This window comes from Eumetopias jubatus, unplaced genomic scaffold (genome assembly GCF_037043125.1).
Source record: "Eumetopias jubatus isolate StellerSeaLion01/CBP00866 unplaced genomic scaffold, mEumJub1_p1.0 scaffold_8, whole genome shotgun sequence".
Classification (NCBI taxonomy): Eukaryota; Metazoa; Chordata; class Mammalia; order Carnivora; family Otariidae; genus Eumetopias; species Eumetopias jubatus.
In genome coordinates, this window is record NW_028274814.1 from 45,983,321 (window position 1) to 45,998,711 (window position 15,391).

General features: G+C 42.4%; 1 protein-coding gene across 1 annotated transcript in view; it reads left to right on the forward strand.

The window, feature by feature from the left end:
* Positions 1-5,557: 5,557 nt before the first annotated feature.
* Positions 5,558-15,391, forward strand: part of LOC114204131 (solute carrier family 2, facilitated glucose transporter member 3-like) — a 63,940-nt gene continuing 54,106 nt past the window's right edge. The window contains exon 1 of the mRNA XM_088025901.1: positions 5,558-5,608. Within this exon, the coding sequence (XP_087882027.1) occupies positions 5,588-5,608 (21 nt within the window). The 5' untranslated portion in view covers positions 5,558-5,587. The remainder of the gene's footprint in view (positions 5,609-15,391) is intronic.

Here is a 15,391-nt window from a genome sequence, read left to right on the forward strand (position 1 = left end):
CAAGAATGGAAGAAAAAGTCTGTTTCACACTTTTTTATTTTATAAACCAATAGAGATATAATGTGGAGCAGAGAATTTTTTATATAGTCACATGAAGACATTACCAGCTACCATCTACTATAACCATCATTTTATTGGAGAATTAACATTTTTTAAAGGAATTTTATTTTTAAAGATTTTATCTATTTTTTTGACAGAGAGAGCTCGAGCAGGCAGAGCGGCAGGCAGAGAGAAGCAGGCTCCCAGCTGAGCGGAGAGCCGACGTAGGACTTGATCCCAGGACCCTGGGATCATGACCTAAGCCGAAGGCAGACGCTTAACTGACTGAGCCGCCCAAGTGCCCTGAGAATGAACATTTTTAATACCAAAACGATGGGAAGGTTATACTCTCAGAATTTAAGAGCTGGATACATTTCATTTCAAAAAAAAAAATACGACCTTGTTCTTTCCTTTCCCGAGGAAACACTGTTCCAGTGTGGCATCGCTCTGAAACCACGAAGTAGTATAAGGTCACAGCCATAGCAGGGAAGAAACTCAGCTTCTTGTCTAGTCTGTTTCAGACTTGCCAAATAGCCTTGAACAGGTCGCTTTACCACTGGGCCCTCATCTACTGCTAACTGAAATTAATATTAGAAACAAATGTTAACATTTAAGAAAGGAGAAGAGAAGGTGTGGAAGAAACAGTTTCTAAAAGGAACATAGACTAGAAAAAAAACTTATTTAAAAAGGCATTAGACTAAGAACTCTTAGTTCTCTTACAGTCCTAAAAGTCTAGTATTCATCTTTTTTGCTGGACTCCTAATAACCCTCGACCTGGACTTTGGCTTCTGGAGTCTACTTATGTCAACTCATCCCCTTCAGTGGCCCAGATTGAATAGAGCACAGATTTTTTTTTTCATGTCACTCTTTTTGTTCAAAAGAATTCCACGGCTACCAATTGTCAATAAAATATAATCCAAACTATTCAGTGTGGCATTCAAGGCCCTCCTCAGTCCTAATCCCTACCTGACCTGCAATTACCTGCCATTCACAAAATAACTGGTATCACCTGATAGGGTGCCTTTATTTACCATTTCCCTCCACTTTATTTCAACAAATATTCATTGAGCTTATTGAGCATCTTCTATGTGTCAGACTCTGTGTTAGAAACTTCAGGTTCAAAGATGAATCAGGGGGCGCCTGGGTGGTATAGTCAGTTAAGCTTTCAACTCTTGATTTTGGATCAGGTCATGATCTCAGGGTCGTGAAATCGAACGCTGGTGGGGCTCCAAGCTCAGTGGGGAGTTTTCTTGAAGATTCTCTCCCTCTCCTCCTGGTCCTCCTCCCTTCTCAAGAAACAAAACAAAATAGGGGCACCTGGGTGGTCAGTCCATTGAATGTCTGCCTTCAGCTCAGGTCATGATCCCGGGATCCTGAGATGGAGCCCTACATCGGGCTCCCTAGTCATCAGGGAGTCGGCTTCTCCCTCTCCCTCTGCCTGCCACTTACCGTGCTTGTGCTCTCTAAGAAATGGATAAAATCTTTAAAAAAAAAAAAAAAGAAGAAGAAGAAACAAAATAAAACATAAAAACAAAGATGAATCAGGCTCAGCCCCTGTTAGAGTGACTACCCATCCCAGGTTGCCCAGGACTGTCCCAGGGAAACCCCTTAGTCCTGGGATAACTGAGATAGTTGATCACGCTAGCACCTGTTGACAAGAAATTATAAGGATCTTAAGATCCCTTCTAACTCAGAAACTCTGCCTAGATGCATATACTTTTCCCCAACTTTCTTCCAGAGTAATTATTTTGGATTTCCCTAACAATTAGCATAGTATCAAAGACTATTCCCCAGCAATGACTTTTATGTGCTTATAAAATCCTGGAAGGCAGATATATCTTTCCCGGACCTCACAGTATCTACTAGAGCCTTATAATGATTGTCAAAGGGATGCAGGTTGAATTGAGCAGAGAAGTTGGACAAATTAATATGTCAGTGTTTGTTTTTTTTTAAAAGATTTTATTTATTTATTTGACAGACAGAGGGATAGCAAGAGAGGAAACACAAGCAGAGGGACTGGTAGAGGGAGAAGCAGGCCTCCCATGGAGCAGGGAGCCCAATGCGGGGCTCGACCCCAGGACCCTGGGATCACGACGCGAGCCGAAGGCAGACGCTTAACGACTGAGCCTCCCAGGCGCCCCAGTCTTTTTTGTTCTTAACTGAAAACTTTTTAAGGTAAAACACATCAGGAAAAATGTTTTATCGGATGGTTATTTTTATAAAGTTAACAGCACCCAGACCAAGTGACAGAACACACCCCAGAAGCCCTGCTGTCCCTTCCAGTCACAGTCCCCCAACGGGTAAGCACAATCTGGATTTATGACACCATAGATTAGTTTTGCTGTTTTTGACCTTTATGTAAATAAAATCTTTCAATACATTCTCTTTTGCACCCTGGTTTCTTTCACTAAAATTGAAATTCATCCATATGGTTGCATATCACCTTAATACATCTGCTCTCATTGCTGTATCCTATTTCGTTGAGTGAAAATACCACCATGTATTCATCCATTCTTCTTTCAATGAACATTGGATTATGTATTTCCAGTTTTGGAGCTATTATGAATGCTGCTGAGATGAACATGCTAGTACCTATGTTTTGGCGAACATGTATATGCATTTCTGTTGAAATAGCTTGGAATGAAATTGTTGGGTCACAGGGTAGGCCTAGGTTTTGTTTTAATAAAGATTGCTAGTTTTCCCAAGTGATGACACCAATTTATCAATGTATACCCCTAATTAACAGTGTATGAGAGTTCTGGGTGCCTCGTATGCCCTCCCACGTTTGGCATTCCTTCTTTCTCTCCTTTTCCTCCTCCTTCCTTTTAACCATTCTGGTGGGCCTGCTGTGGAATCTCCTGTAGTTTTAATTTGGAGTTCCCTGATGACCAATTCAATTGCATACCTTTTCATGTGTTTATTGTTCACTGGGAGGTTCTCTTTTGAGAAGTTCAGTGTAGATCTTTAAAAAACAAAAACAAAAACAAAAAACAACAACAAAAAACCGTCACTATGGCCTCGCCTCTTTACTAAAGGCCAAGCCATCATGGTGAGGCTCCAAATAATTCCAAGTTAGGTTCGGAGAAGAGCAATCTCTCCAAAACACTTTTCTGTTCTCTTGGGCCCTCCCCTCCCCTGGAGAGCACCAACAGGGCGGCAGGGGACGACTTTTAATAGAAACTCCAAAGAGTCCTTTCTGGGAGGTGGAAAGAAAGACAGTTGGGTTTTTCATCAGAAAACAGCCACAGGGGCCTAAAGAACTACCAGGAATTGCCCCCCCCCGCACCCCCGTCCGCCTTCCCGGCACCCACTCCGGCCCGCCCCGCGGGGCTATCTGGGGGCACCTTCTCGGGGGCGAGAGGGCTGTGAGGGGGACGGGTATCTCTTAAAGCAGAAATGTTAACACCCTCCTAACGGCGACTTGGAGGATGGTGGGGCCCAGCACTGTTTCCCCGTAAAGGGTTCCCAGCCGCCTGCGTCCGAAGACGCCGGAGGGGTCGTGCGGCGGCCGCCCGCGGGGGTCAGTCTGGTGTGTGGGTGAGAAGTGGGGCTGGGGTCGCCGTGGTCGGGGGTAGCGCGCGTCTCCCTTCCGAAGGGAGCCGGATAAACGAGTCACGTTTTACTACCACATCCGCGGATCCGTTCCAAAAGAATCCTTGGCATTTGGCAGCAGCGCGGGGCCCTAACGGCTGCGGAGCGCGCCCCGCGGAAGGCAGTGGCGCCGTTATTGCCACTCCCGGGCGCGGCGACCTGGGACAGCGGAGAAGCGTGGGGGGCCCCGGAGACGGACGGTTGAGCGGAGCCGCACGGCCCAACTGCAGTTGCCGGGTCCGGGTGGTGGACACGCTGAGCTGTCCCAGTGGCCGGCAGGTGGGAGGACCAGCCCGCGAGCTGGGATCGGGTCCAGGTGGGTGGAGACCCAGAGTTGGGCTGGGCTGAGGGAGAGCGGGTCCTGCGGCTCTGGAGAAACCGGCACGTCGCCTCTGAGTACTGGAGACAATATTGGTTATTTCCCGAGCACCTATTGTGCCTCAGTCCCTGCTCTAAATGCTGGGGATCCCACTGCGTACCAGACAGTGGCCCTGCCCTCCCGGAGCTTATACTCTAGCGAAGAGACAGACAAGGAAAACACACGGATAGATAATAAAATGCCAAACGGTGATAAATCTTATGAAGAGAATACACAGTAAGAGATGGGGAGGCGACTGGTGTATTAAGGTGGGCGAGGGAGAAGGAATGGTATATTAAATCGGGGGTGGGGGTGGGCGAGAGGGATGGGGTGGGTCTGAGAAGTCCTTTCCCAGGAAGTGTCTTGACCAGAGACCTGACAGAAGTGAGGAAGCCATGAAGAATGGTCCAGGCGGAGGGAACTTGAAGGATGTCTAGCAGGGGTTAACTGTTAAGCAGATGAGATTAGTTTTGTAGGTTTTTGCAAGATGAAAACTGGAATTTTCTTAGAAAGTTATGGATCATCCATGCATTTAATGCTTTATTCCTGAGTGTAAGAGAAGGGGAGTAAGGCCCGGTGTCCTTGGCAAAATACTGTTATTAATTTTGTCCCAGTTCAATACACAGACTAAATTGAGAATTTCCACTTGTTTTCAAGAAGAACTTATCTGAATTAATTTCATAAATAACCAAGTAGCATCTCCCTTTTTAACAAAAGTATATTTACTCGAGTTTAAAGAGTTATGGACTGTTTTTGTTTGTTTCTCGATTTGTCCCCTCCCCCCATCTCCTAAATGAGGATGACCTAGAAGACAAGGAGTTGCAGACAGGAAAGGAGGGAGATGAGACTGGGGTGAGAAGTTTGAAGAGAGAAATGGAAAGGAGGAGTAACAGAGTCTGTGCAATAGTCAGAGGAATGGTCTGTTCTAATTCTCTGCCTCCTCCTGATAAACTCAGGAAATAACACTGGTGCTTCAACATACAACATCTCAGCTGATCCCCACAACCGTGCATCCACTTCAGGAGAGGAGGGAACAGATTCAGGACTTGATAACTGGTTAAGCAGAATCATGATTTCGGACTCCACTACAGCTCACTGAAGCACTTTAGGCCAAAGGTGGCTTATTTCCAATATTTTAAATTTTATATGGCAAAATAAGCCACATTAAGGCCCAGAATTTTGTAACAGCAAGATTACCTAACCCCTGCTTATTTTGCTAATGGGGAAACCACTAGTTGATGACAGAGGAATGACTCAAAATATAGGGGTTCCATTTTCACCATATCCAGCTCTGTCCCTTTTCTCTCCCCAGAACCCTTAACTTGATAAAATTCTTCCCACTGGCTACTGAACAAGTGGAAAGAGCTTTGTTGACAACCCCAGAATTGAGTTAATCTAAGACATCATTAGAATTCTGTGAAGGTTTCACATTCTTCCACAAGTATTTATTAGTGTGCCCACCGGTGGGCTAAGTCATACTTAAGCTCTTGAAGAGTTTAAGTAGATAGAGCGAATAAATAACTAGCCAATTACAATTTACAGGAAGCAGTACCTTGAAGAGGAGTTGGAGGGAGAGTCAATTCTTAGTATAGCAGAGAGATGGAGCGCAACAAACAGGTTGTGAGTATTAAGAATTTATGTCAGATTGGTATCAAACTGTTTTGTCATGGTTGTGTTAATAATCATGATACCTGTCATCTTCCTAAACTTTTGTTATCTTGATCATGTATGCCATACATAAGTGGTGGTGGGAGAGACTATTGCAGCCAGTGGACTTGGTACATTCTCACGTTGTCTTTTCACAATTAACTAGTATTTGCCCCTTAGGGTGTTTTGTGCTTTCATATTATCAAGAGTAATAAGAATGATAAAATAGCCGTGTTCAGCATTGTAATTGCAAACGGGTCTTGGTAAAATTATACATAGCTGGTCTTGGGGGAACATCCTCGAAAAGAAGCATGGCTGTGTAGGTGTGAAGAGTAATACAGAGTAATAGATGAATTCCAATAGGAAGAAGTCTTCTTATAGAGCAGACTCTAGAGTGTAACTGAGTCCCTATTACCTTAGAAGCATTGTGATAAGAATCTCCCAAAAGGCGTTAACCCTTTGGAATGAGATGGGGTAGGGTAGACATCATTGGGTGGCTAAAATCACATATTGCCTGAAGTCAGTGGTTTCCCACATGTGATCACATCCAGAAAAACTTTAAATAAAGTTGTTTCTGGGAAATCACTGGTATCTTGAATGGCTGGCGTCTCAGACTGCCCGATTTTTTTCCTGAACTGTTTAATGGTCATACTAAGGGAAGAAAAGCTGGGGGAGCAATTGCTCTTCCTTAGCATATTTTCCAAAAGATGAACATTTTGGAAAAATTTAAAAGTCAGTATATTTTAAAAGATGATACATTTACATGACAATTGTTAAGACTATTTTGGAAAGATGTTAGAGGAAGCAGTATAAGAGCAAGATATGAAACACAAAGCCACCGTGCCCCTGCCATCCCAGACCCCTATCTAGTCCCCCCTGCTGTATATTTATTTAATAATTAGATTAGACCCTGTACTTTGTTTTCCATTTCAAAAATCACAGAATTGCCTACCTCTGTTATTTGTGAGCTTCTAATTATGCCGACCTATCGTTGTTAAGATACCAATATATCATTGTTGCTTTTATTTTAAAAGAAGTCCATATCTATGAAACATCCCAATAATACAAAGTCTCCTGAATCTTGGTAGTAATTAAGGATAAGTAAAGGTTTAAGATGGTTGTTGCTGTCGTTACTTTTGACAAGGTCATTTTGACATAGCCAAATACAAATGGCTATGAAAGTTTGTCCTATTTCATATCCATTAGCCACAGTATAATTAGCTTTCTGCATGATGTGTCTCTTTGCCTATTATTGTAACAATTAAATTAGATCATATATTCTAAGCACTTGGCCGAGTATTTGGCTATGTAGGGAAAAATCCAGTTCTTCCCTACTGTGATTCTTTCCTTTGGGTCTTGTTTCCTACTCACACAAAACACTTCAGTTCTAGTCACCAAATTTGTCGAGGTTTTTCCTCACACCAAGCAATCTTCTGTAACACCACTTACATGTCCTATAATTTTATTCAATTAGGACACTATCTACCTGGAGATAGTATCAGATTCCATAGGTTAGGGGCTCAGTCCTACTAGACTGACCCTCCCCCCAACACACTCACACACTTCAGATACCAGTTGCAAGCCCCGGTTTTACCCATACTTCTGACCAGCTGGCCCTAGATCGGGGATTCCAACAACCCCTCCTTTGGGTTTGACTACTTTGCTGGAGCGGCTCAGAGAACTCAGGAACACTTAGTTATATTTACCAGCTTATTAAAGACTACGATAAAGGGTGCAGATGAACAGTCAGATAAGAGATACGTAGGGTAAGTCTGGGGGCTTCCAAGTGCAGGAGCTTCTATCCTCCTGGACTTGGGGTGAGTCACCCTCCCAGTATGCATGTGTTCACCAGCCTGAAAGCTCTCTGAAAGCCCTACTATTGGGATTTTATGGAGCTTCCTCACGTAGGTATGATCAATTTCTTGCCCCTCTCCCTGCTCTGGAGGGTGAGGACGTGGGGCAGAATCGCCAAGCTTCTAACCATGGCTTGGTCTTTCTGGTGACCAGCCCCCATCCAGGAGTCCTCTCATTAATGTAATGAGTCACCTGATTAGAACAAAAGATGCTCCTAGCGCTCTCATCACTTAGGAATTTATAAGGGTCTTAGGATCTCTGTGTCAGGGACGGGGTCAAAGACAAATAATAGAACGAGAGATGCTCCTAGTGTTCTTATCCCTTAGAAAATCACAAGGGTTTTAGGAGCTTTGTGCCAGAAGCTAGGCATATAGAAAATATTAAATAATTGGGAACTTCCAGTTATTTACATACATTGATTTGTGAGGCGGACTGAATTCAAGGTTTAAGATCTTGAGATAAATTTTCAAGGTCACACAGCTAGAGCATGCTGGAGCTGGCCTGTGATCAATGTCTTTATACCAAAGCCCTCTTTCTTTTCTTTTGTTTTGCATGGTCCTTGTAGTAGACAGATCAAGAGGTTCAGAATTCAAAAACAATGGGGAGAAAGCAATCACAGTGTGAAAAAGATAACCTACATTAGTATTCACCTGTTAGATTGTAGTTTAGGTTCAAGAGGAGATCAGGAAGGAATATAGAGTTAGAAAATTAAGTCTAGGGGCACCTGGGTGGCTCAGTCTGGTGAGCTTCTGCCTTAGGCTCAGGTCATGATCCCAGGGTCTTGAGATGGAGCCCAGCATCGGGCTCCCTGCTCAGCGGGGAGCCTGCTTCTCCCTCTGTCTGCCGCTCCCCCTGCTCATGCTCTCTCTCTCTCTGACAAATAAATAAATAAAATCTTAAAAAAAAGAAAAAAAACTAAATCTAAAGACATCCAAAGATCCTTGCCCTCTAGCCCTCTGTAACTCCTTAGCTTGCTATGTTAGGGAATACCACAGAGGTAAAATGACACACAAACATCACTTATACAAATTATGATGGGAATCAGATACATAGTTCTTTTATTCAAGTATTGCTCCCCTAAGGAAATAATTTATGGAGTAACAGGATTGGTTTTCTCAAAAATGGGTAGTTCTCTGTGATTCAGTTATTCATTCAAATATTTCAAATAGTGCCTATGGTAGGTACTCTTGGTGCCAAGGACTTACCTCAAGTAGCTTATATTCTGGCAAAGGAAGTGATACATTCTATTAAGAAAAATAAAGCAAGGTAAAGGCATACATGTTGGGATGGGAAGGTAGGGTTGCATAAATAATGTGGTCAAAGAAGGCCTGTGTAACATGAATTTGAGCAGGAACCTGAGTGACAATAAAGAGCCAGCCATGAGAAGATCTGAAGAAAGTGTTTCCGATAGAGGGAAGAGTAGATGTAAAGGTGCTAGGGTAGAAAGGCTTAGCAGATTAGCGCAAGGAGTCCACAAAGTTTTCTGTAAGGAGCCAGGTAGTATTTTAGGCTTTGTAGGTCCTATGTCTCTGTTAACAACTATTCAACTCTCCTGTCATATGTTAAAGCAGCCACAGACATTATGTAAACAAATGAGCATGGGTGTGTTATAATGAAACTTTATTTATAAACACAGGAAGAGGCTTGACATCAAAAGCATAAAGCATAAAAAAAAAAAAGATAATTTCGGCCTGACCAAAATTAAAAGCTTCTGTTCTGCAAAACACCCAGTGAAGATGGTAAAGAGACAGGCTACAGAGAAAATATTTGCAAACCACGTATTGACAAAAAGCCCTCTCAAAACTCAACAGTAACTATAGTCAAAACAGGGTGGTATTAGCATAACATTAGACATAGCTGAATAAAATAGAATTGAGAGTCCTGAAGGAAACTCCCATATGCCTCTGTTCAACTTTCAACAAGGATGCCAGGAGCATTCAGTGAGGAAAGAATAGGCTTTTCAACAAATGGTGCAGGGACAACTGGATAGCCATGTGCCAAAGAGTGAAGTTAGACCCTTACCTCGCACCATTTATAAAAATTAACTCAAAATGGATCACACACCTAAATGTAAGATCTGAAACCATAAAACTTTTTTTTAAAGATTTATTTATTTATTTGAGAGAGAGAGAGAGAGAGGTGAGCAAGGAGCAGAGGGAGAGGGAGGGGGGGAGTCCTTAAGCAGATTCCCTACTGAGCACAGATCCCTGGACCCTGAGATCAAGAGTGACACCTGGACCTGAGCCGAAATCAAGAGTTGGCCGCTCCATGGACTGAGCCACCCAGGCACCCCTAAAACCATAAAATTTTTAGAAGAAAACATATATGTAAACCTTTGTGATCTTCCATTAGGCTACGGTTTCTTAGATAAGGTAGCAAAATCATGAATAACAAATGAAAAAATAGATATATTGGATGTAATCAAGGTTAAACACTTGTGCCTCAAAGGACACCATCAAGAAAGTGAAAAGACAACCCTCAGAATGGGAGATAATATTTGCAAATCATGTGTACGGTAAAGGGACTTGTATCTAGAATATACAAAAACTAATTACAATTCAATAATAAAAAGACAAATAATGCAATTAAAAAATGACCAATGATCTGTGTGTACATTTCTCAGAAGATAAAGAACTAATAAGCACATGAAAAGATGCTCAATATCACTAGCCCTTAGGGAAACGCAAATCACATCCACAGTGAGATATTATTTCACGCTCACCAGTTGTCTATAATTGAAAATACAGACACTGAAAAGTGTTGGCAAGGATGAAGAAATTGAAACCCTTTATACATTGCTGGTAGGAATATAAAATGGTATAGCTGCTTTGGAAAATAGGCTAGCAGTTCCTCAAAACATTAAACGTAGAATCACCATATGCCCCAGCAGTGCCGCTCCTAGCTATATACCCAAGAGAATTGAAAATGTATGTTTACACAAAAACTTAAACTTGAGTGTTCATAGTAGCATTATTCACGATAGTGGAAACAACCCAAATGTCCATCAATTGATGATTGGATAAATAAAATGTGGTATATCCATACAATGGAATATTATTTAATAATAAAAGGAAACAGAGTGCTGATACATGCTATAATATGGATGAACCTTGAAAACATTGTAGTGAGTTTATGAAGCCAGTGAAAAAGTCCACATATTGTATAATTCCATTTATATGAAACGTCTAGAATACACAAACCTATGAAGGCAAAAACAACTCTGAATATACTAGAAACCACTGAATTGTACACTTTGATGCTAAATTGTATAATATGTGAGTTTTATGTCAATAAAACTGTTATTTAAAAAGCCTCAACCGTTTTTTAAAGAATGAGCAAAAGGGGTACCTGGCTGGCTCCGTTGATAGAGCATGAAACTCTTGATCTCGGGATTGTGAGTTCGAGCCCCATGTTGGGTGCATAGAGATTACTTAAAAAAAAAAAAAAAGGAAAAGACTATTGCTATATACAACAACTTGGATGGATCTCAAGGGAATTATACTGAGTGAAAAGAGGCAATTTTAAAAGGTTATATATGATATTTTCTTGTTGTGGACTGAATGTTTGTATCCCCCCCCCAGATTCATTATGTTGAATTCTAATCCCCAGTGTGATGGCACTTGGAGGTGGGGCCTATGAGAGGCTATTAGGTTATAAGGGTGGAGCCCTCATGAACGGAATTTGTGCCTTTGTAAGAAGAGGCCAGAGAGCTACTTTGTGTGCTTTCTGTCTGCCATGTGAGGCTACACTGAGAAGGTGACTATCTGTAAACGAGGAAAAAGACCTTCACCAGAACCCAACCATGCTGGCACCCTAATCTTAGACTTCCAGCCTTCAGAACTGAGAAATAAATTGTTGTTTAAGGCACCCGGTCTATGGTACTCTGTTATAGCAGCCCAAACTAAAATAGGTCCCATTTATAGAACATTTTTTTAAATGATAAAAATATAGGGCGCCTGGGTGGCTCAGATGGTTAAGCGTCTGCCTTCGGCTCAGGTCATGATCCCAGGGTCCTGGGATCGAGTCCCGCATTGGGCTCCCTGCTCCTTGGGGAGCCTGTTTCTCCCTCTGCCTCTGTCTCTTTCTCTCTATGTCTCTCATGAATAAATAACTAAAATCCTTTAAAAAAATGATAAAAATATGGAGGTGGAGGACAGACTAATGGTTGCTACTGGTTGGGATCGGGAGAGTGATAACTGGCCGTAGGGTGAGTAGATTTATCAATATCATTTCCCTGGTCGTGATATTGCACTATGTTATGCAAGATGTTGCCATTAGGGGAAACGGGGTAAGGAATATATGGGATCTGAGTATTTTTTCTTTCAACTAAATGTGAATCTATAATTACCTCAAAAAGTTAAGAAAACAAACTACAAAAACAAAATACAAGAAACAGGTGGTAGGCCGCATTTGGCCCAAAGACCATTATAAGAACTGCAAGGAAGGAGGGTAGTGCATCAAGGAGAAGAGTAGGAAATAAGATTGGGGAGGCAGCCCAGGGCCGGATTACCTAGGGCCTAGTGGACCATGGTGAGATGTTTGATTTTTTTTTTTTTTAATATGATAAAAGGCCACTGGAAGGGTTTTGACCAGGGGAGAAATAAGTCAGATTTATGTTTTTAAGAGGCCACTAAAACCTGTTGGTTGGACAATAAACTGTATAGAAGCAGACAGATCTGTTACTGGCATTATTGGTAGAGATCATGTTGGCCTGAGTACAGATGGTAGTAACCGGTAGTAAAAGCAGTGAGTTCGGCAGGCAGGACTTGCTGATGAATTGGGCAGAGGGTGAGAATGTAATACAGAACTCAATCCTAGTTCCTTTGTTTTTAGCTTAAGTGATTGAGGTAGGAAAACTGGAGGAAGCACAAGTCAGTGGAGAAGTGAGCAAGAGCGTGGAGCACTCCCGGGTTTCAGATCCCATTAGCCCTCCTTGTCGAGACATCCAATTCTGTAGCTTAGAGACCGGGTCCCAACTGGAGATTGAAATTTGATATAAATGGTATTTAAAGCCACGGGTCTGGAGGTGACAAGCCAGGGCATGAGTGTATGTAGAAAAGGGTTTTAAGGACTGGACACTGGAGACAGTCCAGCATTTAGAAATGGTGAGAAAAGGCAGGAACTAGAAACCAGGACAGACAGATGTATCAAACGTCAAGGGAAGAAACTTATTTGAGTGATTAGTTTTGTCAGAGGTTTTTGAGTGGTTGGGAAGGAAAGAGAGAATTGGCCATTGGATTTGATAAGATTGAGTTTGTTGATGACCTTGACAGAAGTTGTTCAGATAGAGCAGGAGGGACAAAAGCCTACTGGAATAGGTTTAATAGAGATGACTTAAGGAATGGGAGGAATTTTACTTTAAAGGGAGCCCAGATATGGGGTGCTCATCTTGAGAGGGACTTCCTTCCTATAGAGAGAGAAGAATTCTTTCCTTTCTATAAGGGAATATATGTGTTTTAAGAATTTTTTATGGTAGGGGCGCCTGGATGGCTCAGTCGTTGAGCGTCGGCCTTCTGCTCAGGTCACGATCCCAGAGTCATGGGATTGAGCCCCGCGTCGGGCTCCCTCCTCTGCAGGAAGCCTGCTTCTCCCTCTCCCACTCCCCCTGCTTGTGTTCTCTCTCTCGCTTTGTCTCTCTCTGCCAAATAAATAAATGAAAATCTTAAGAAAAAAAAAGAATTTTTTATGGTTAAAAAACTATATTTAGAATTAGCCAGCTGGACTCAGTTTAGATGATCCCAGTTTCTTTGGTAACATCCAAAGCATCACAGTCAAGAGGCAGTTGAACACATACCTTCTCTCCATTAGGCCTGATCTGGGTATTGGCTTTGGCTGTGTCCGTGTCACAGAGCTTCCTCACAGCCCATTTGGTCTGCTGCTTGGTGGCTTTGACATCCACTCCACAGTGAATGCAAGAGTACTGTGGTCTTCTTTCTTCATGGCTGAGTCAGTGGTCGGGGGGAGTTGATGATGGCATAGTGGTCAAGCTTGTTTCTCCTGGGGATGCTCTTCTGAGGATGTTTGGGCTGCCTTTGGAGTCGTGGTGTGTGGCACCTTTTAGCACTGCTTTTTTGGCCTTTAAAACCTTTGCTTTTGGCTTCAGCTTTGGGAGGGTCAGGGGCTTCCTTCTTCACTTTCAGGAGCATCTTTGTAAAAAAGGCAAGAATTTTTTTTTGTTTTTTAATTTGACAGAGAGAGAGAGACACAACAGGAGAGGGAACACAAGCAGGGGGAGTAGGAGAGGGAGAGGCAGGCTTCCCGCGGAGCACAGAGCCTGATGTGGGGCTCGATCCCAGGACCCTGGGATCATGAGCTGAGCCGAAGGCGGACGCTTAACAACTGAGCCACCCAGGTGCCCCAACAGATTTGTATTTTAAAAAGCAGCTATAGAGGCACGTGGGTGGCTCAGGGGGTTAAGTGTCTGACTCTTGATTTTGGCTCAGGTCATGATCTCGGGATCATGGGATCAAGGCCCAAGTCGGGCTCTGCGCTCAGCTCAGTCCGCTTGTCCCTCTCCCTCTGCTCCTCGCCCCCCCTTCCGCCAAAGCTTTCTCTCTCAAATAAATAAATACATAAAATCTTTTTAAAAAGGCATCTATAGTGTTGTGACGTTTATGATTATACCTGGGGAAATTGAAGAAAATGAGACTAGTTAGTATTCGCCGCAAATTAAGGCAATGACTATGAGCATGGGGCATAGAATTCACCTAAAGCGTTACAATTCAAGGGTTTTTAATATACTCACAGGGATCTGCATCCGTTAATCAAATTTAGAACATTTTATCACCCCAGAAGAAGCCCCATAATCATTAGCAGTCTCTCTGCATTCCTCCTTAACCTCTCCCAGCCGTTGGCAACCGGTACTCTACTTTCTGTCCCTGTGGATTTGCCTATTCTGGACATTTCATGAAGGGAATCATAAAATATATGACCTTTTGTGATTGGCCTCTTTTACTTAGCATGATGCTTGAAGGTTCATCCATGTTGTAACATGTACTTCATCCCTTTCTATGAGTAAATAATATTTAATTATGTGATGATTATACTGCATTTATTTATCCATTGATCACTTAATGAACATTTGGGTTTCTTCCTTTTTTTTTTTTAGGTTCCTTTTTTTTTTCTTAAAGACTTTATTTATTTATTTGACACAGGGCGAGAGACTGCGAGAGAGGGTACACAAGAAGGGGGAGCGGGAGAGGGAGAAGCAGGCTCCTGGCGGAGCAGGGAGACTAATGTGGGGCTTGATCCCAGCCCCCTGGGATCATGACCTGAGCCGAAGGCAGACGCTTAACGATTGAGCCACCCAGGCGCCCCAAGGTTTCTTCCATTTTTGACTATAATGAATAATGCTGTTATGAACATTCTTGTGCATGTTTTTATGTGGACATAGGTTTTCAATTCCCTTGGGAATATACATTGGAGTGAAATTGCTAGGTCATAGAGTAACTCTGTATTTAACTGTTTTCCAAAGCACCACACCATTCTACATACCCACCAGTAATTGTGAAAGTTCTCATTTCTCCATACCCTTGGAATAACAATTGTTATTTTTTTTTCGTATGGCTATGCTGGTCCATGTAAATTGGCATCTCAGTATGTCAGTATGAGTTCAATTTGCATTTCCTCAAACACTAAAGATGTTTTTTGCGTATTGGCCATTTGTGTATCTTCTTTGGAGACATGTCTATTCAAGTCCTTTGCTCATTTTTAAATTGGATTATCTTTTTGTTAAGTTGCAAATTTTTTTTTTTTTTTTTTTTTTTTTTAGTGAGCTCTATCCCAATGTGGGGCTCAAACTCACAACCCCATGATCACGAGTCACATGCTCTACTGACTGAGCCAGCCAGGTGCCCCAAGTTGTACATTCTGTTTTTTGGGTTTTTTTTTAAAGTAGGCTCC